At 43.0% G+C, this 21890-nt stretch overlaps 2 protein-coding genes across 8 annotated transcripts in view; both read right to left on the bottom strand.

The window, feature by feature from the left end:
* The window catches only part of NRG1 (neuregulin 1), a 224826-nt gene extending 205835 nt beyond the window's left edge, over positions 1-18991 (bottom strand). For all 7 annotated transcript variants that reach the window (XM_058720227.1, XM_058720225.1, XM_058720228.1 and 4 more), the window contains exon 1: positions 18776-18991. In XM_058720227.1, coding sequence (XP_058576210.1) covers positions 18776-18872 — 97 coding nt within the window. In that variant the 5' untranslated portion in view covers positions 18873-18991. The remainder of the gene's footprint in view (positions 1-18775) is intronic.
* Positions 18992-21386: 2395 nt separating this feature from the next.
* Positions 21387-21890, bottom strand: LOC131506536 (mitochondrial import inner membrane translocase subunit TIM16-like). The gene is given in 2 exon segments (XM_058720243.1): positions 21387-21708; positions 21711-21890. Coding segments are annotated over 2 exon segments (369 nt in total). The 5' UTR covers positions 21793-21890; the 3' UTR covers positions 21387-21421.

The following is a 21890-nucleotide window of genomic DNA, read 5'->3' as shown; positions in this document are numbered from 1 at the left end:
TGTATCTGCCTCCCTCTCTGCCCCTCCCCTGCTTGCACTCTCTCTCTCAAAAATAAACAAAATTTTTTTTAAAGTTAACAGTGGCAAAAAACCAAAACTAAATTTGAAACAACATAAGCCCCAGAAAAAAATTAGAGAATTTTTTAATATTTTAAAATAAGTATGTCAAGAATTCCTCAAAGGCTGTGTCTACTTTGCACCTCTTTCTTTTTTAACTGCTTCACATACTTCAGGTTCTCAGCACTGGTTAAATCCTGTACTGTATCCTATGCTTTTAACGAACCAGTGCATTATGAGTATCTGAGACATCACATTCATAGCCAATACCCAGTTTCTATTCAGAATTCATATAAAAAGCTTCTGTATTAGCAACTTATAAATATATCCATTTATCATGTTCTATACTTTCACTAAATAATCCCATACCTAAACAAATCTTGGTGTTTGCAAGACAAATTAACCACATTCCTAGTTTAGCTATCAAAAATTTTATAGAAGATGAACTGTTGGCTACAAAAAAAAAATTGTTACCTGCCTAGATTTTACAAAGCTATTATTTTTTCAAGTACTTTAGGATTTTTGAAAAGATATTCGCTACTAAAGCCTCTGAGTAAAAACGTACCAGGAAAGTATTGCACGGTGTTTTGCAGGACAGCCTTGTGGAGACCACCGACCTAATAAAATACAGACTTTGAATCATAGTTTTCTTTTAGATCTAACTTTTTACACCTAATCTAAATCTACCTTCTTAATTGTTAGACAAGGATCTAAAGCCCAGACATTTTATTTATATATTTTTAAGTTTACTTATTTTGAAAGAGACAGAGATAGCGCCAAGTGGGGGAGGGGCAGAGAGAGGGAGAGAGGGAGAGAGGGAGAGAGGGAGAGAGAGAGAGAGAGAGAGAGAGAGAGAGAGAGAGAGAGAATCCCACAAGCCATGAGATCCTGACCCGGGCTGAAACATAACAGTAGGACGCTCAACCAACTGAGCCACCCAGGCACCCAAGCCCAGCCATTTTCAATGATGGCCCAAACCAAGTGAATTTAGTACTCCTTCCTCTTAACTGTGTGCCTGAACAGTGCTCTTTCCACACCAGCACAGTGGTGCGCCTTCTTCCCTCCTCCTTGGAGGAGATGGCTGCTTATTATACAGTTTTATAGGCTCAAACACACACACAATGAAGCCAGGCTTTCCCCTCCAGCCCTCCTAGCTCTGGCCCGAGGGTACTTCCTGGTTATAACTCGGAAGAGCTTTTCAACCCGAGACTGGCTGGGAATCAGCACATGTCTGTCCTCCCAGCTCCCTGGACGGGTTCCAAATGAACTTTTCAGTCTCCTTCGAGCTACTATTTAAGTCCCTTATTAATGTGCGAATATGAATCAGCAAACTATGAGTTTCTACCACCCTCAAAGGATCTGCATTTTCCTCAAGGCAAAGCTCCTCCCTGCTACAACCTGTAGGGTGTCATTTTTCTGTAAAGGTCTGGTTTGATGACAGTTCCCAGGAACTTTTAGGACATTCCATGTTAGTCCTGTACAAAAAACACCATGTGTTAAATCTTTGGGATCTTCCTTTCTTTTAGGATGTTACCCTAATCCTACAAATAAAGGGACTAAAACTAATCCTATAAGAGTGAAACAATAACAACTACATCTCTCATTCTTCCTACTTCCCTCCTCCACTCCAAAAAAGTTAAATAAGGGGCACCTGGGTGGCTCAGTCGGTTAAGCATCCAATGTGGGTTCAGGTCATGATCTCACGGTTCATGAGTTGGAGCCCCGTATGGGGCTCTGTGCTGACAGCTCAGAGCCTGGAGCCTGTTTCAGATTCTGTGTCTCCCTCTCTCTCTGCCCCTCTCCTGTTCATGCTCTGTTTGTCTCTCTCTCTCTCTCAAAAATAAAGCTTAAAAAAAAAAGAAACAGAAAAGTCTTTAAAAAAAAATAGGGGTGCCTGGGTGGTTCAGTCGGTTAAGCATCTGACTTCAGCTCAGGTCATGATCTCATGGTTCGTGGGTTCGAGTCCCATGTCGGGCTCTGTGCTGACAGCTCAGAAGAGCCTGCTTCCGATTCTGTGTCTCCCTCTCTCTCCGCCCCTCCCTTGCTCATGCTCTGTCTCTATCTCTCTCTCTCAAAAATAAATAAACTTAAAAAAAATAAGTAAAAATAAAAAAGTTAAATAAATAGATATAAATAAACCTCCTCATGCAAACTGAACTGCCACTCTGGAAATTTAATAATGGACTAAGAGACCTTTGACCCCTAGGTCTCTGGGTCAAAGATAATTCAGGTTGTTAGTGATAAAATGTCACAGTGCTTAGTGGTCAGTGGCTCACAGATGCAAGTGAGTGACTTGGTCTCAGAGCAGCTGTGAAGACAAAGGTGTTCACAATTCTCTTCTGCACGTTCAGCATTTCTACAAAGATGTCCAGAAGGCTCACACAGATCATTCTTGTTAGAACCTCTTGCATTAAGGCGTCAGTGCCAGGAAAGTTTCAGAGCACTGAGACAGATAACACACACACACACACACACACACACCCATTACCCTCCTCTCCCATATTACTCTACTGTTCATCTTGTCAGTCAATATTTATTGAACCCCCTTGGGTACAAGTTACCGTAACAAGGAACAAATAGATATAAAGGTTTGGCTTATTTAAATTTACTGCAACCCTCAAAATAATTAAAATCATACCACTGATGTACTCCAAACGGCTATCTGATGCCACAAAAAGATCACTTTCTCATCCAGAAGCATAATCACACCCAAAACACTATAAAAGTACCGTTGAATTCACATACAAGGCCAATTTTAGACTTAAAAGTAAGGCATTACAGTGATGAAAACCCCTACCCTTGTCCGGATGCCTGGGTTCTAATGCCAGGAGTGAGTCTCCTGTTGGCCTTTGGTGTTTTCCTCATCTAAAAAGATGTGAGTCAAGCAGATGATCTCTAAAATAACCTCTTCAGTTCTAACATTCAATGATTCTTCCCAGGACTAATATAGTTGTATTTAAGATTTGACTGTTGGGGCGCCTGGGTGGCTCAGTCGGTTGAGCATCCAACTTCGGCTCAGGTCATGATCTCACGGTCTGTGAGTTCGAGCCCCGCGTTGGGCTCTGTGCTAACAGCTCAGAGCCTGGAGCCTGCTTCGGATTCTGTGTCTCCCTCTCTCTCTCTTCCCCTCCCCTGCTCATGCCCTGTCTCTCTCTGTCTCAAAAATAAATAAAAACATTAAAAAAAAATTTTTTTAATAAAAAAAATTAAAAAAAAAGATTTGACTGTTTAGGCAGTACTAATATTGTTGAAGATTGTTTTCATTACTTCCCCAGAATAATGGTTATTTATTTATATAGCAAACTGTAACATAGCAAGCAATAGGTTCCGGGCAATAGTCTCAGTATTTACAAACAGTAACTCCTTAAACCGCATCAGCTAACTTAATTTCCTCACTGCCTGTATGTACTTAAGAGAAAAAGGTAACAAAAACATTTTAGGTTAGCAAGAACTGTAGACTGAATAAACCTCTAATTTCTATTCACTAGTCTGAATAATTTAAGCACTGATTATTCCTTACTGAGAGCCTTAAAATAGATTGTGCAAATTGAACCCAGAAAAATAATGAATGGTCAATTTAGGAATAAATCCATGGAGCGCTGGTACCGTTGATTTGCGCTCATACTTTCTTCCTGACTGATGGTAACATAATAACTAAACTGCTACCCATAAACTCCACAACTCATTGTTTTAAGCAAATTAGCAATACTGCCTCATTCATTCAATCATTGTTTAAATTAAGAGCAACAACTATGCTTCTAGCACTGTGCTGGCCCCCGGTGATGTGCTAATACATGAGGCAGATGTGACCTTATGGGGTTTAAGGTCTAAAGATGTAAAATGCTAAGATGTGCATCTATGACCACTCAATTAAAAACCTCCTGGGTGAAAGCAGAGGTTTATTTTCTAAAAATTAAAATATATTAATGACATGGGGCACCTGGGTGACTCAGTCAGTTAAGTGTCTGACTCTTGACCTCGGCTCATGTCATGACCTTGCAGTTTCGCGGGTGTGAGCCCTGCGTCGGGCTCTGAGCAGACAGCGCGGAGCCTGCTTGGGATTCTTCCTCTCCTCTCTGTCTGCCCCTCCCCTGCTCACACTCTCTGTCTCTCTCAAAATAAATAAATAAACTTAATATATACATATACATATACATATACATATACATATACATATACATATACGTAATGACAAAATAAAATGCGCCAAGTAGAACCGAGATTGTTTGACCTTTGTCCTGCAAGCAAAAACCAAAACCCAGGATAAACTGAAGTTACGTACAAAAAACTTCTATAATAAAAAAAATATGGTGATAGAATGTGGAAAGTTCCCTATTTATTTACATACACATGTTGATATCCTTACAGTTTTATCACTCGGCATTTATACTAACTCCTGAAATATTATTTATGGGACTAATAATCATAAAAGCAATCTCATAAAAAGTAACTCTACCTGATCATTGAAAAGATAGTTCTAGTAAATTTCAAGTATAATTACTTCATACCTTTTGAAAGCAAATGAAAAGAAGGTCTGTACCCATAGAAAGCACAGAGCCACATATTTAGGCAATGTGCAAATTTAGTACTTAGAACCTTGGGTATGTATATCCATATGTACATTTCCCATTTCTTATTTCTTTGGGTGACCAGAAATAGAGTGCTTTTCTTCCATGAAACCATCATCGCTACTTAAAGATCAGAGGTCTGGGGCACCTGGGTGGCTCAGTTGGTTAAGTATCTGACTTAGGCTCAGGTGATGATCTCACAGTTCATGGGTTTGAGCCCTGCATCGGGCTCTGTGCTGACAGCGCAGAGCCTGGAGCCTATTTCAGATTTTCTGTCTCCCTCTCTCTCTGCCCCTCCCTGGCTCATGCTCTGTCTCTCTCTGTCTCTCAAAAGTCAATAAATGTTAAAAAATTAAAAAAAAAAAAAAGATTACAGGCTTTTACTTACAAACGTACCATGAAACATGACAATTCTTTTTTTTTTTTTTTTTTTCAACTTTTTTTTTTTTTAATTTATTTTTGGGACAGAGAGAGACAGAGCATGAACGGGGGAGGGGCAGAGAGAGAGGGAGACACAGAATCGGAAACAGGCTCCAGGCTCCGAGCCATCAGCCCAGAGCCTGACGCGGGGCTCGAACTCACGGACCGCGAGATCGTGACCTGGCTGAAGTCGGACGCTTAACCGACTGCGCCACCCAGGCGCCCCGAAACATGACAATTCTAAGGATATCAATTATTCACTTAATTTGTCCAGGGTCTCAACAAAGAACTGCTGTGTTCATAACCCAAAACTAGATTCTTATAAGTTCTGAGCAGGAAATATTCTTTACATTTTATAGTGAGTTGATATACCAATACAAGCAAAACACTGTGAATCTTCCAAAGAGTTATTTTTCTCTGTGAGTTAATGTGAGAATCGTAACACCACTGGGGATGAATAAATTGTTCTCCTGATGCAGTTGTAACTTATCTTGCTCAAGAGCAACAGCATTATTCAGGAGCTATGCCATCCAGCTGCTGATAAGTTTCACAGAAACAAATCCCAAAAGGGCATCTGTGTTAAGGTCAGCAGTAACTTTGTAAAATCACATATCTAAAATGACAAAAAGGGCATTCAGATCTTCTGCGGCTGCCTCTCTCGTGGAATCCGATGATGTCAGACGCATAGGCGCCTAGAAGTTCTCCCAACTTGGTATGTCTAGATCATGTCCCTGTAGGACAATCGCTACTACCCTTCTGGCTCCCGGGAGCTTTATTCCCATACTGGTGCACTCAGGGCAAAACTGAGGTTGGCTGTGTCCTGCCTTTTTGTCACAATTTCCAGAGGTAGAATGGAGTAAACCTAACATACAGTGGAGGGAAGCACTGAGACATCTCTTCACCTTACAAAGTGTGACTGCAGTCGCCAAAATTGGATGTGAAAAGCTTTCACCAAAGCTTTCACTGAGCTTTTTAAGTTTTGTGAATATTTATTCTCTAATCACTACAATATTGTAAGTGGTGACAGTTTTTTCACCGTGCATGGTCCAATTTAGAAGTTCCCTTGGTAGATGGAGTCCTGCGTAGATTCGATCTGAGAGAAGAATAAATGCATAGAGGTCTTGGGGACTATGCTGCCTATATTGTTAATTCCTGGGGAAAGATAACAAATGGCCTTTGTCTTGCCTGCCTTCCAGAAGTAAACCCCAGTCCTTTTTGATGGGTGTAAATAATGTACACAACATTTAAAATTCTCATGGTGCTTTCCAAGTATCAAAAATATAAAATAACTATCTCCATTGACATTTTTCCTTTCTTTCAGGTTAAGGGCAACTGAGAACATACAATATAGTCGGCATGTAAAAAATAACAAAAACAAAACACAATCCTTAAGACATACATCTCCCATTTCTATTCAATTTAATATATGGAAAATTATGTATTTCATTTCCCATTCAACTCAGCATTCAAATAATTGGTTTCCTCTTGACAAACCCACCAGCTCATTTCCATAATTCCTGTATATATAACTCTTTCCCAAAATGGATAATGCATGAGCAGTTCCCTCCCACCCCCCACCCCCAGGGAAGACTTCAAGTATATAGCAAGGTGACCTCACTAAAACGAATTATAATCACAATCTATTTTCTGTATTTGAACTAATCCTTCTGGGACAGTACACCAGCCTTCAATATTTTTCTCAGAAACAGATGACAATAATTTTCAATATTACTGCTGTTATAACTGTTTATAAAAATCTACCGTTTCTTGGGTTTCACAGCAGGCTCCCTGTTTTTATTTATTTAAAAATAACTTAAAGTGGAGAATATTGGGAATATTATCATTTTAAATAGTGAAATAGTGTGCTTAGCACAAATACTGTCACTCTGTTGGCAGAGAAGAGAGAAAATACCAAAAGAATATAAAAGCAAGTTGTGATACCTAACATACAAAATAATGTCTACTCAATAGACAAATGAAAAATTTTGTGAGATAATAAACTTAATATAGCTTACAACACAATGTGCTCCAATTAAATCAATTTATAAATACAATTATCTATTCTTCAGCTCAGGAAAAAAAATAGTAAACGTATACAGAAAATGATTCTCACTCATTTATTCTATAAATTCATATGTAAAGTACTCTACTAGGCACTATGTGCAATACAAGTTACCCTTGACCATGAAGACATAAGAGATAAGGTATGAGAACATTACCTCTAAAGAATTAATTGCTATATACTTTAAAAGAATAAGAGTGTGTGTAATATTTAAAATACAAGCACACATAGCCTATTATCGTACCAATTCACTAAAATATCACCACTAGTGGGGCGGCTGGCTGGCTCGGTCGGTTGGGCGTCCAACCTAAACTCAGGTCACGATCGCACGGTTCGTGGGTTCGCACTCCGCATCAGGCTCTGTGCTGACAGCTCAGAGCCTGGATCCTGCTTCAGATTCTGTGTCTCCCTCTCTGTCTGCTCCTCCCCCACTCACACTCTGTCTTTCTCTCTCTCTCAAAAATAAATAAAAATTTAAAAAAAAACTTTTAAATAAAAAAATTAAAAAATATATCATCACTAGTGTTACTCTGTTCTCCAAAAATGAGTTTGTCTATAGGTCAAAGTTCAAGCTAAACCTCAGGTTAAGAATATCCACTCATCTTTTTATGAACGTGTTGCACATTTGGCATTTAACTCTCACCAATGGTCCAAAGCTACAGAATCTATGCCAAATAAATACTTGATGTGTACTACCAACAACATGATCATTTACAAGGGACCTCTGTGTATACGACCCCAGGAAAAGATGTAGAGCATGTATTTATAAAGTTGTCTTCTGAGGTCTTAAAATTCAGACATTGATTCGGACATACAGAACAAGAGGATACCATGAGATGAAAAGTACACTAAAAAAATGCCTAGATTTTGTTAATATGCAAACCCTATAAAACCCATCATTTAGTCCTGACTCTCTACCGAGCACAACACCCAACACTACTCCTCAGAACAACTGCGTGAATTACATACTATTTTCCATACTGGGGACACACGCAAAGTAAGGCTAAAGAGCTTCGTCCCTGCCGGGGATGCGTGACAGAGAGGCCGTGGCTCCCAGCTGCACAGTCGAAGCACACAACCCTTTCAGCCAGGCTCTGATGGAACTGACCCGGCACTGCTCAGCCACGGGAGGAGGGACACAGCAGTCACTGAGCCAGGCCAACATTCAAGTGTCCCAGAAACTTCCACTTGGTGCTGCTCACGGTCAAATTGTCCTGCTGCTGTGTCCTGAGACGCACTGTATTAGAATGCAGGAATTCTCAGTTGGCCTGCTAATTAGGAAAAAAAAATTTCCTTCTCAGTGGCCACACTCAGAAAAGGGATTTTCACTTTTGAGGCGAACAGCCAGATACTTTTTGGAGAACGCAACATGAGTGCTGGGCCAAGTCAGGATAGTGCGGGTGCGGGGGGAAGGGAGGATCGCTGAAGGGGCAGCAGTGGGGCCACATCCACGAGGGCGTGGGCCCAGGCGTGTCCCTTTTAGGGGGACTTTGTTTCGTCCCATCCCCTGTGGAATATACGGGTGCAGATCTAAAATGCTGTCCCTATTTTGTACATCCTTCACTCCAGTGTGTTTGGAGAAAAGATACCAGAATTATCAAAATGATGACTTAAAATGTTGACTTGAGCTTCACTTAACCGCTGGCTACACAGGTACACGTTTTTGTCTGGGCCAACCCTAACTGAGGTTACAAATGGATAGGGCATCGCCTCCATCCAAAAAAGTCTCACTATATCCTCACATATTATGTGAATATACAAAACGAACACAAAACAACCCTTTCATTTAAATATCCATAACCTTTAATATAGTTTAAACTCATAACTGGAAAGAACACTTCCCATGTTTGAGAGGGAAGGGGGGAAGGGAAGGTACACACACATACACACTTTTTCGTACACTAAGCCATGTTAAACATGATGCCAATGTTCACACTGTAGACACAAAACTACAGCGTGCTGTGTCCAAAATGACTTCCCTTATCCTGGAGCCTCCTTTACATCAACTACTATTAGAGCAAGTTACCAACCCCCTCCTCCTCCCCTAAAGGTCCTCCAACACAACAGAAAGTCCAAGGAATAAGATGCAGACAGGGGAGAAGAGGCGAATTCAGGGACAATCAGAAACCTGTGTAAGTCTTGCTAAACTTAAGAACAGAAAGAACATTTGGGGCAGCTGGGTGGCTCAGTCGGTTAAGTGTCTGACTTCGGCTCAGGTGACGATCTCACGGTCCCTGGGTTTGAGCCCCAAATTGGGCTCTGTGCTGACCGCTCAGAGCCTGGAGCCTTCTTTGGATTCTGTGTCTCCCTCTCTCTGCCCCTCCCTCCCTCCCTCCGTCTCCCTCTCTCCCTCTCTCCCCCCCCCCCAAAATAAATAAACATTAAAAATGTTTTTAACTTTAAAAAAGAACAGAAAGAACATCTGATTCACAAAACACATATTTCTAAACACTAAATAGCAACACATACATTTATCCCCATAAAAGAAAGCTCTCTTTCTCATGAGCATTTTGTTTTCTTTTAAACATCTATGTCCCTTACTTCTTTCTTCTTTGATTTTTGGATGCATTCCTTATCAGCTCACATGTAAGTGTGATTTCCTATTATTATATATGAATAAAAATTCCAAAATAAATGACATACTACACAGCTAAGAAATAAACTTTCAGTTATAAAATCTTAGGGCATTAAGGGATACGTGGGAGGCTCAGTCAGTTAAGTGTCCGACTTTGGCTCAGATCACGATCTCACAGGTCATGGGTCCAAGGCCTTCATTGGGCTCTGTGGTGATGGTGGGAACTTACTTTTGGGATCATGTCTCTCCCTCTCTCCCTGTCCCTCCCCCACTCATGCTCTCTCCCTCAAAATAAACAAACAACTTAAAAAAAACCCTCAGGGCATTAATAGAGACATGTTTCTATGCATAATTAATATTAAAACTTTTTTACATAAGGTTGGAATATATTTTTGAAGTATAAAATGTAAATTACAAAATGTGTAGGAATTTCAGCTTTCAATCCTGGAGTCCTTAGATATAAGACCTTCAGTATTTAAAACATTTCACTAGAAGATTGATGTATTCTGAAAAAAAAAAAAAATCATTCCAAATTGGAATCTAGACATTACCTTTTAAAGATTGGTTTTAGAGTCACTATAGAATAGCTAAAGAGACTGTCATAACCTTAAAAAATGCAATTTGTCTCTGCAATTACGAGATTATATATAACAAACATGACTTAGTCACAAACGTGAATATACACACTTTTTAAAACCTAGCTCTATCTAAATTTAACTTTATTTATAAAGCAATATAGGCCAATCATAATGAGATGCATTTCCACTTGACAATAAATTTCACAGTTATTAATATACTAGAAAACTTGTGTTGCTGTAACACTGTGTAAGTGGGCAAAGGTATTTTTTTTCCCTATTATCTCATAAAATAAAACCAGGATTACTCATCATTCACTAGTATTTCCTTTTCATATCTCTGTAATCTCTGCAGAAATATGGTGGGTAAGAGAAAGCAAGATAACAGTTTTCTAAGGTCAAATAAAAATAAAAGTTCTATGTTGTGGTAGAAATACACCACTTTTCTCTCCAAGGGGAAATACTCCTTGCCCTGACACTCTATGCTGAATTTGTTTTATATGGATATCATATGACCTGATCCATTTACTGGAGAAAATGTCACTGGTTCAATGATATCCTATCCTGGGTTCCTTTATATATTACTTTTAACCTCTTTTAATTACCAAAACTTATAAGAATTTTCTCGACGTTGTCCCTACAATATTATTTAAAATAATATGTAAAGCACAAAGCCAAAGTACTCAAGAGACTCCAAATATTAAACCATAGGACATTGACAAGAGTCAGTCATGTATGACCTACGAAATTGACTATTTCATGTGGTTCAACCCAATAAAGCATTCCCTAACTCTCACATCATTGAAACTAAAACTCAACAGCTGCCCAAGGAGCCAGCTGCCTGCCTGATGAAGTTGTGGCATGAAAGATTTGGGACACGGAAGCAGAGCAAAGGCTACTTTCCATCAGTAATACCTTTCTTGTCTAGGAAACACAGCAAACTACACTGCATTTCAAAAAGAGAAGGGGACTCATATAATGGGAGCAACTCATGAATGAAGATGGCTAATGCCAGGTGGAATAAGTCAGGAGCAAATGACAAGGACGAGGTGACAATATTACAATACTAGCCCATGTCCAATGGATTTAGTCTTTCATACCCATTTTCAAAAATGTGTACCTCTATCAAGTAGGGTTCTTGGGGTGCTTGGGTGGCTCAATTGGTTAAGTGTCTGACTCTTGGTTTCGGCTCACGTCGTGATCTCACAGGTTCGTAAGTTTGAGCCCTACATTGGGCTCTGCACTGACAGTTTGGAGTCCGCTTGGGATTTTCGCGCACGCGCGCTCTCCCTGCCCCTACCCTGCTTGCTCACTCGCTCAAAAAAAAAAAAAAGAGTAGGGTTCTTAAACAATTTAAGCTAGGGGTTGAAGAAACTGTGTAAAGAAATGAAAGCAAACGTGTTAGTAAAAATCCTTTGTTCAATTACATAATGCAACTTTTATTTATTTTATTTTTTTATTTTTATTTTTCCAACGTTTTTTATTTATTTTTGGGACAGAGAGAGACAGACAGAGCATGAACGGGGGAGGGGCAGAGAGGGAGGGAGACACAGAATCGGAAACAGGCTCCAGGCTCCGAGCCATCAGCCCAGAGCCCGACGCGGGGCTCGAACTCACGGACCGCGAGATCGTGACCTGGCTGAAGTCGGACGCTTAACCGACTGCGCCACCCAGGCGCCCCCATAATGCAACTTTTAAATGTGACTAAATCTCTTCGAAGGCTCTGAACTTATTCAAAAGGAATAGCTCTAAAGGGCAACTAAAAGGTGCTTATGAGATATTAGGTTCTCTGAGGAAAAAGTGCCGGTGAAAATGAATTTCACGGACACCCCCTTGCAAGTGACAACTGCATGGTCATCATCAGGATGATGTATCAGTATGTTCCCATTCAGAATTCTTAGTGAATTCAGGCTATTTGGTCTAGCTGGGAAATGAACTCCAGTTGAGGCAGCTAACTCTGATCAAATCAGGACCCTCCTCTTCCCCATAGACTGCCCAGAACATGCAAGTAACTTAAGAAAAGTTAAAAACGAGTCATTCTTTGGGGAATAGCAGTGTGATGCTCTTGGAGCACCCTCTGGAGGCCACAGAAAAGTGACACTGGTAACTTGGACAAAGAAGAAAATTCTGGTTATCTCTGGCCTTCCAGATCTGCAGTCCACGGATCTCCCTTGCGTTGGACTCAAAAGTGTACTTGTTCAATCTTAATCAAGATGATTTACAACACATGCATAATTAATTTATTGTTTGAAAATGCAAAAGAAATACAAGACGTAACCACATTCTCACACAATTGGGTCTTCATTTTAAAAAAGAAAAAAAATGTGCTGATTAGTGTATTTTCAGCCTACATTCTGAATTCTTTCAGGAATTTATTGCAGAGGCATCTTTTAATATTTAGAAGAGAGGAATGTGAAAATATAGCATTCTCATTAACAAAGTGTAAGCACACGAGGTTACACAGGGTCCTAATAGTTATCAAACTTCTCAGAGTAGCCAGCCTTAGGTTAGTAAAATGGAGAGCAAATTAAGTTCTGTTTTTTCCCCTAACACCTTGCCTTTTCTAAAGCAACAAACACTGACATCTATTGGCATTTTGGTAGCTCACTTTTTAAAGAATCTATTAAAACTCATACAAGGACACAACCACACAATTAGGATGTAAAGCATTACAGTGGATCCAAAACGTCACTTGTGCCTTTGGGAAATTTCATTTTCTGTACCTTATAGCATATTCAATAGACACTATTGTCTTCTGGTTAAAATAAATCAGTTTTTATTTTATTTTTTTTTTTTTAATTTTTTTTTTTCAACGTTTTTTATTTATTTTTGGGACAGAGAGAGACAGAGCATGAACGGGGGAGGGGCAGAGAGAGAGGGAGACACAGAATCGGAAACAGGCTCCAGGCTCCGAGCCATCAGCCCAGAGCCTGACGCGGGGCTCGAACTCACGGACCGCGAGATCGTGACCTGGCTGAAGTCGGACGCTTAACCGACTGCGCCACCCAGGCGCCCCAAAATAAATCAGTTTTTAAACCAAAACTATCTGATTTATTTTTTTTTGCATTTTCTGTTTATGCAGAGGAAAGTCCTAGGATTAACCAAAATATGAGAAGCCCATTTATTTGTCTCTTTGAGCGAACAGAATCACTCACCCGGTTTGTTTTCCTCTGTCCTAATAGAACACGATAAACTATCAGGACTGTGAAAGCCAAATTTAGCTTGTTACTCCGAGAAAGTTAATAAAATACCGATTTGGTATGTGTCATACTCCCAGAACTTTAAACACTACGTACAACCATTCTAGTGGTTCTAGAGGGGAGAGCACTCTTTGTGAAGAAGTATGGATTTCCTATATTCATCATTTATTTATATTTAGTAACACCTGCACTCAATTCTGGGCTCCTTGCTGGCAATATACTATTACACTTGATAAAAAGATAACAAAGAAAATGTTCATACACACTCTTTCCCTTTCAATTGCTGCAATTTGTACCAGTCCCCAAAGAGAAGATTATGCATTCTATATAATAAAGTGAGGTTTGAGAGTCATCTCTTAAGTGTTGCCAGCAAAGGAGTCGTGTTTCAAAATCTTCTCATAGCTTGAAACCTCAACGTCTTTCTGCCAGAGATAAAATTATGTTGCACCTCACTCTATTTTCAATATTTAGACTGAATTCGGGACCGTTTTCATAATACATATATGCCGCTATGGTGTTTGACATATTTATCCACTTTTCTCTATATATACAGGTAGTAGATACTAATATTTATACTCATTCTAATCTAAAGCCAGTTTGGGATTATTTTTTTTACCATAAAAGGTAAGTTTTGAAAATGGTATCGAATACCTTTGTAAAGACCTGGACGATCTGCTTCTTAAGTAATTTTATGAACAGAGTTACCATATATCGGGCACTTACTACATGTTAGGCGATGTTCAGTATGCCTCCGTGGATTATCTCATTAAGCCTCGTAATAACTTCATGATAATAATATTTTCCTATGCAGTTTTTACAAATAAGGAAACTTAGGCATAGAGAGATTAGGTAACTTTCTCATGATATCTGTAAGGAGCAGGAACACTAGGATTTAGACCCAGGCAATCTGGCTAAAGAGCTAAGAACCAGGCACCCTGCTTTTTGCCGACTGGCAGTGAGGCATTTTTGTACTTCCCAAAGGACAAGTGACAAAATACACAAAGCATCTGTTACACTGCCTGGAACATGCTAAGATATTCAATAAATATTAGCTCCCTTATTGATAATATAACGAGTGCCTGGGTGGCTCAGTCGATTGAGCATCCGACTTCAGCTCAGGTCATGATCTCGTGGTTTGTGGGTTCAAGCCCCACGTCAGGCTCTGTGCTCACAGTTCAGAATCTGGAGCCTGCTTCGGATCCTGTGTCTCCCTCTCTCTTTGCCCCTCCCCTGCTGGTGCTCTGTCTCTCTCTGTCTCTCAAAAATAAATAAACGTTAAAAACATTCTAATGAATATAAAAGCATCCAGTACAGTGCCTGGCATGTAGTAAGGTATTCCTTATTCTCATACTAGTTCAATATTTTCTGATTATATATATATATGTGTGTATATATATATATGTGTATATATATATATATATGTGTATATATATATGTGTGTATATATATATATATGTGTGTATATATATATGTGTATATATATATGTGTATATATATATATGTGTATATATATATGTGTGTATATATATATGTGTATATATATATGTGTGTATATATATGTGTATATATATATGTGTGTATATATATATGTGTATATATATGTGTGTATATATATATGTGTATATATATATGTGTGTATATATATATATTTTTTTTTCTCATCAGTATTACTTTCTCATCTTGCAGATATGAGAATAGTATCCCAAGTTTCTCTCTTTCTGCTTCAAAATAATTTTTCAAAATAAATCCTATTTCATCTTATCCATGATATTTAGTGTTCTGAATAACTACATAAGGTAAGTGGCCAGAAGTAACCAGGTTGAAACATCGCTGGACATTCCTCTGGCTCTGTAAACACACGGTGCCCTGTTAGTGACAGCATACTTTATATCCAAGAATGTTTACAAGCACTTCAGTCTGGGGAACCACTTCAAGAAACACATGGGTGATGTCATCGAGGGAGCACACAGACCACTTCTACCCGTTTGGTATACTAAGATTCTCAATTTATCCACCACTTGTACTCACAAATGCCTCCTTCTGCCAAGATTAAGAGGAGTCACAATAGTTCTAGAACTCGGCTTAGCTTGGTCACGGATTTGTTTCAGGTTACTTGAAAGGAAAAAGAGAGAGAGAGAGACAGAGAGAGAGAGAAGAATCCTTTGTGGTGTTTTATGAAAGAAAAACATATCAGCCAATGGAGATTCATAAGGGAAGCTCAGAGCCAAAGACCAGATAGCAAAACAAAACAAAGCAAAACAAAAACTCTGGGTTTGTAACCGGTGCTTCAATAGGAAGAGTTTGTTGAGCTAAATCAATAAGAAGAGGCTGGAATGGGAGGTCTAGAATCTAGGAGGCCCAGGATGTTACAGGGCCCCTGGTACAACATGGATCTGGGTTACAAAGCCCAGGATTTGCTGAGGTTGCTTATTTTGAGCAAAGAAGAGGAACCAATGACACCAAGGGCTTGGGACCTATTAGAGCCACTATTATGGAATAGATAATTCTGTTGAACATCTGCAGCCCCAATAGTGTGCAATTCAATATTCAGTTAATTGTATAAAAATGTGGATGCTATGAAACATAGCCATGTATGTATCACATATCAGTCACACATGTCATATGAAAGTTAAAGAAGCCCTTTTCCCCTGAAAATTTCCCTCCAACAGATGTGTTTATGCCTCTGCATATAATACAGCACACAGCGGGGCTGAGAGGCCATTATCTCAGCATTACATCTCCCCCGACTGTCGTGAAGTAATGTTATAACAGCCAAAGAGAGGCCGGGCAGTTCATGTGCGTCATGTAGCATGTGCACTTGCAGTGGCCACTTTAAGAAAGGGGCGAAGTGTGGGGCTGACGGACTCTTATGCAGGAGCTATTTAACGGATGGGTGTGGTCCATAGGTCCTCTTCTGGGCTGGCTTGTCAAGGGGCAACACTACAGTGATGACACCAGAAGTCGTTCTTTTGGGGACACCTGGAGAACTTGAGTGCAAAGGAAGTTAAGAAAGGCACGTGAGTTTCTCCCACAAACCATTACAGCTATAGGTTATTTATTCCCCCAAGATAAGGAAATGTAACTGGCACTCACCATTGTAAGGAAAACGACAAGGAGAGAAACGCTGATTTCAAAGCAATACTATTAATGCCACGTGCTTTTACAGAGAGCTGGTTTCAAGTTGACCGTTCTTTTCAAATCGAATGAAGAATCAATATTCTTAAGTGGTTTATGTGATTTATATGACTTTTTACCTCCTCCAAGGTGCCCAGGAGGAGGTAAAAAGTTCCTCCCCAAAGATGACGATTCCCTGATGGAAAAGGGAGATAAACATACTAAAAACTAACCCGAGCCAAGTTCACCTCAATTTTTCAGGAAGATAATAGGGAGAATGTCACTTGGAGATGCCAATCTATCTGGTTTAGAGGGAATCGCAACATGGACTGGAAAGCAGAATGAGAGCCACCGAGGAAGCTCTGGAACTCTGTGTCAAGGGAGAACCTTCGGTAGTCACAACACAGCTGCTACCTAGTAGATAAGATCTGTAGGACACAGAAATGCCTACTTGCTCTTAAATCTCCCCCCCCACGGAACTACCTGATTATCTGAAATGTCTATGTTATGGCACTGCCACTATAAACCCTTGACAAAATGCAAACCTGTTACCTGAGAGGGATGCCACTTCAAACCAATGCCCTGCTTAATTCATCAGACCACCTACAGAGGAACACAGAAACTTGTGAAGGCAGAGTTCACAGGCAGGACAGGGAAAGACCTAAGGCCCCCACAAATAACTCTACAACTTTACAGTTCTGGCTACATCTAAGGTCTCTTTAATTTACCATGATGACTTTTGAAAGGACAATAGATAAAGTCACGGAGAGGTTGCTAATTCGGCTCCCCATTTCAGACCTTGTCTCCAAAACACAAGGTAAAAGTAAACAAAATTTCAATATACCCTCATGAAGTAATTAAGGTGAATCTGATCAGCAGTATCTTATTATACAAGCATGCACAGGAATGGTCAGTGGCCAAACAATTACTCTTTGTTCAATTTCTGTTTTGCTCAAAACCTGCCGAAGGTCCCTGCCAGTAAGTCAGGTTCTGAAATGCTATCAGTGATGCCAATAAGAAGACTAAGCAAATCTTGTTTTCTTCCTACAAGGAACAGATATTTCTGCTTATCTTCTCAGCCACAGTATTACCAAGTGCTATTGAATTAATTCTTCAGGAGTGCTGGGGGATGCTTTAAGTGACTTAATGAATCTGGATCAATTAACAATTGGGAATGGACGAGACAGAAAAAAAAAAAAAAGACCTTATACGTCTCCCTCTCTTCTCCTTTTTTAAGCATCTTCTTCAGTCACTCATAAGCAAGTATTTATGTGGGATGTTTGCTCTCTTCAAGACAATATATATCTAAAGGATCAGCTCTTCCTTGGGAAGTCTAAGGTGAAACTGTCATTCACATCCGTGTGCTAATGATCAAAAGCAAGATTTGTCTCTAGAAAGCCTCGACTGCCATTTCATCCTATTATATAACCAGCAGGCACCTGGGTTCAAAAATTTAGACAAACTTTTGCTTTTTGGAACCTCTTGGGAGCAAAAATTAAGCATATTTATCAAGGAGGTCCTGAAAACCAGAACTGGTAAGCTGGAAGTCTGAGAACTTATTTGGAGCAGACCTGGTTCCTGGCACTGGCTAGATTTTTATCTGCTTCGCTGACCTCTAGGAATCCCTCTCAACTGATCTGAGTTCCAGTATCTCAGGGCTGAATCAGGGTGAACGTACGCACACACCGCGACCCTATAGGGCTTCCCCTCAGCCGCGCACCCGCTCCAGCTCCCGGGGCCTCTCTCCCGACCACCCAGCTCTACCCAACCAGGCGCGCCAAGTGGAGACCCGTTCCCGCTTTTCTCGCTAGAGGGCAGACGGGGCCCGTGCAAAGCCCTCCTAGCGCCGGACGAGCGCGCACCCAGCCTCGGTTCCCGCACTTCGGTCCGGCTCCCGGGCTGGGCTCAGCTGCGGAGCGCTGGGAAAAGGCCGTGCCAGGGAGTGCTGCGCGACCCGGACCCCCGGAGGGTGCGGGCCGCGGCTGCCGCCCCCAACCGTACGCGCGGGGTGCGGACGTCCGGGTGGGGCTGGGCGCCCAGGTGAGGGGCGGCCCCACCGAAGGCGAGAACCGCCCGGTTCCGCGGACGCGCGGGAGCAGCGCCAGGCGCCAGGAGCGCAGGGCGCGGGCAGGCGAGGGAGAGGCGACGCCAGCGGAGGAGGAGGAGGAAGAGGATCGCGGAGCCCGGCCGTGCTGCGCACTCACCTGGGCTCGGGCCGCCCGCTGGGAGCGCGGGCTTCTTGCCGGAGCCTCGGTCCTTCTTGCCCTTCCCCTTGCCTCTGCCTTCTTTGCGCTCGGACATCTCGCCCGAGAAATGCACGCTCTACGCGGACGGCTCCCGGCGAAGGCGACGCGCCCCAAGTTTGGTCCGAGGGCTTGGATCGGGTTCGGGAAAAGTTTGTCCCTCGAGGAGGGAGAGCGCGTGGCCCGGCTGAGGCACTCGCGGTGCGCGGGGGCGTCTCCTGTCGCCCGCGGGGAGCGGCGCGGACGCGGCGTGCGGTCCGGGCCACCTGGGGCTGGCGGTCGCTCTCGCTCTCGGAGCTGTTCGTGTCGCTCAGGGAAGTCCTCGGTTCCCGCCGCGCTGGGTCCAGCCGCTGTCGGCTCCGGTGGTGGCGTCCGTCCGGCGCGCTCGCAGCCCGATGAGGGAGAGGCGTTCGCCGTCCTGCCCCGCGCTCGCTTCGCCCAGGCAGCCGCCGCCGCTCTGCTCCTGACCTCCGCGCGAGCCCGGAGTTCCGACAAGTTTTGGGGAAACTCCTCGCCGGCTCTTTTTCAATTGCCCCACAGCCACCCACCTCCCGCTCGCAGGTTGGAGGCTGGCGCCTCCTTCTCCCCCTCCCCTTGCCTCGCCCCCTCCCTCTTCCCCACCACACCCCCACCCGGAGGCGCGGACACGCCACCGGGAGGAGCCTGGGCTCGGCGCTCCCGGGCGCAGCCCCTTTCCCTCCCCGAGCCAGGCCGGGCGGGGGGCGGCGGCGCGCAGTGCGGCTGCCGGGAACCCCCGACAGGGGTCGCTGGAAGCCGCGCGGAGACGTCGCCCGCGCCGGCGCCGCCGCGCTCGCGGGAACCAAACCCAGTGGCCCCGGGAGCTTCAAAGACAGAGGAAAGGACCCAGAGGCTCCTCGCTCTCCTCCGCTGCCAAGCAGCCCCGAAGGGAAGGTCCGTGCCCAACAATGCGGAGAGACGTTGGAGAAAAAAGTTTGGAATTCTGACACCAGCCCCCCAAAAGAAGGCTCTGTGCAGCCATCGGGAAGGAGCGAAACTTTGGTTGTTTTTGCATGAGAGTGTGGAGTTCATTCCTTTCTTACTTCAGTGAGAGCCCCACGCGCGCGTAGGGCAAAGACAAACTGTATGCCAGGGAATCTGAGTGTGAGGCTGTTCCGGGTGCACAGAAGGGCTGCGAGAACCTTAAAGATGGTCGATGGCGCTGTCTTCCTGGATCTGCCCCTTGAATGCGTGTGTACCCCGCCTTCACGTGGGTAACCACGTGCCTGTCATAATTCTCGTCTTTAGCTTTTCACAAAATAAATAATAATCATCTAGCCTCTTCAAAGAGGGTGTCTTAAACTGTATCTCTCACTCCAACTTAATTTTCAAAGGAACTGATCAAACCCTGGTTAAAAGACGACCAACAATCAAGTTACTATAGTAGCTGAGGGTCACTCAGTTCTGCTGAGAGGGACAGCAAGTAGGGAGAGGTAGAGTTGGGAAGACAGTCCTAGAGATACATTAACGCTAGCTTTCTCAGATTCAAACTTTCCTCAGAACTGCGGATGAACTCCTTCTTCCCTTGCCCTCCCTCTGGTGGAGAATTCTAAAGAGCAGTGAAATCCAGAAAACATGGGCACCCTGCTGCAAAGGACACAAGTTAAAGGCCAGGGTAATCCACACCATGGAATGATCCAGAACCATGTAGAGGTCACGTCCTCATAGTTCTATGACAGCCGTGGCTAACTTAGAAAGTTAATTTACAGGGATAGACTTCTGTTGTGGTCAGGAAGAGGTGAGTATGAACAGCAACGTGTGAAATGGACTTCCTCCTCTTTACAGGTGATTTGCTCCTGATTTTCCATTCTCCGGGGCACGTGCTAACTGAACTATTACCTGCAGACAGCCTTTAGGTATATATTGTAATTGCCAATTAAATAAAGGTGAAATATGGGAAGGGGAGGGCAAAATCATTCATTTTAATTTTTTTTTTCAACGTTTTTTATTTATTTTTGGGACAGAGAGAGACAGAGCATGAACGGGGGAGGGGCAGAGAGAGAGGGAGACACAGAATCGGAAACAGGCTCCAGGCTCCGAGCCATCAGCCCAGAGCCTGACGCGGGGCTCGAACTCACGGACCGCGAGATCGTGACCTGGCTGAAGTCGGACGCTTAACCGACTGCGCCACCCAGGCGCCCCATCATTTTAAATAGTCCTAAAAGAAGAATGATTTTATTCTCGTTTAATTTGCAGGGTAATAAGAACTGTTAAGAGATACCTTAGCAGTAATGCCATCATTATTTACTTTGAAAAAGTCTGATGTCCAAATATCTTCTGATTACCCTTCAACAAACACCAAATATAAGTGTACTAGGCCATAAAAACAGCAAAATCAGGGGAAAGATTATGAATACACCCGAATAGCACTGTAATATTCCACAGAGTCTAATGTAAAATGAAATCTGAATGTTGCCTGAAATAGCTCTGTTTTCCCAGGAGGGGCCACTGCTCAACAAAGCAGGAAGCAGCAAAAAGGGGAGCCCTTTCTTTCTTTCTTTTTTTTTTTTTTTTTTTGCAGAAAAGACATTTATTACCGAGCTATAAGTTAGAGGTGGTGGGCAGGGTGCAGGAGGACGGGCTGAGTGGTCACGTTTTGGGCATCCGCTCCTCTCTGTCCTCCTGGGCCTGGATTCTGAGCTCCTCCTGCAGGCGCTCCCTGGCTCGGACCACCTTGGACTGCAGGTAGAAGCAGCCACCCACGGATTTGTCGTTCACCTCGAATAGGTGTTCGTAGTTCTTCTGGATCTCCTCGGGGCTCAGCTTGGAGACATTGAGAATCTGCTGTGCCTCCTGGAGGCTGAGGCCGGACAGGTTGGAGGCAGCTGCCGACTGGTGTCCAGCCCGTCCCCGAGCGTCAGCTGCTGCCCGGCTGCAAACTCCTGCCGCAGGGCTCAGGCAAAGGCCCTGCCCACCACCTGCACCCCCATCACAATGATCTGGGCCAGGTATTTAGCCATGGTGGCCGCTCTGCCTCGGGGTCGTGGACTGCCGCTTCCTGGCCCCGCGGCCCTCGGCTCAAGGGCGGCCGACGGGTCAGAGGTCAAGGGCGAGGGCG

This window comes from Neofelis nebulosa, chromosome 3, assembly GCF_028018385.1.
Source record: "Neofelis nebulosa isolate mNeoNeb1 chromosome 3, mNeoNeb1.pri, whole genome shotgun sequence".
NCBI lineage: Eukaryota > Metazoa > Chordata > Mammalia > Carnivora > Felidae > Neofelis > Neofelis nebulosa.
The sequence above is the reverse complement of the archived record's forward strand: the minus strand, read 5'-3'. Positions and strand labels throughout refer to the sequence as shown.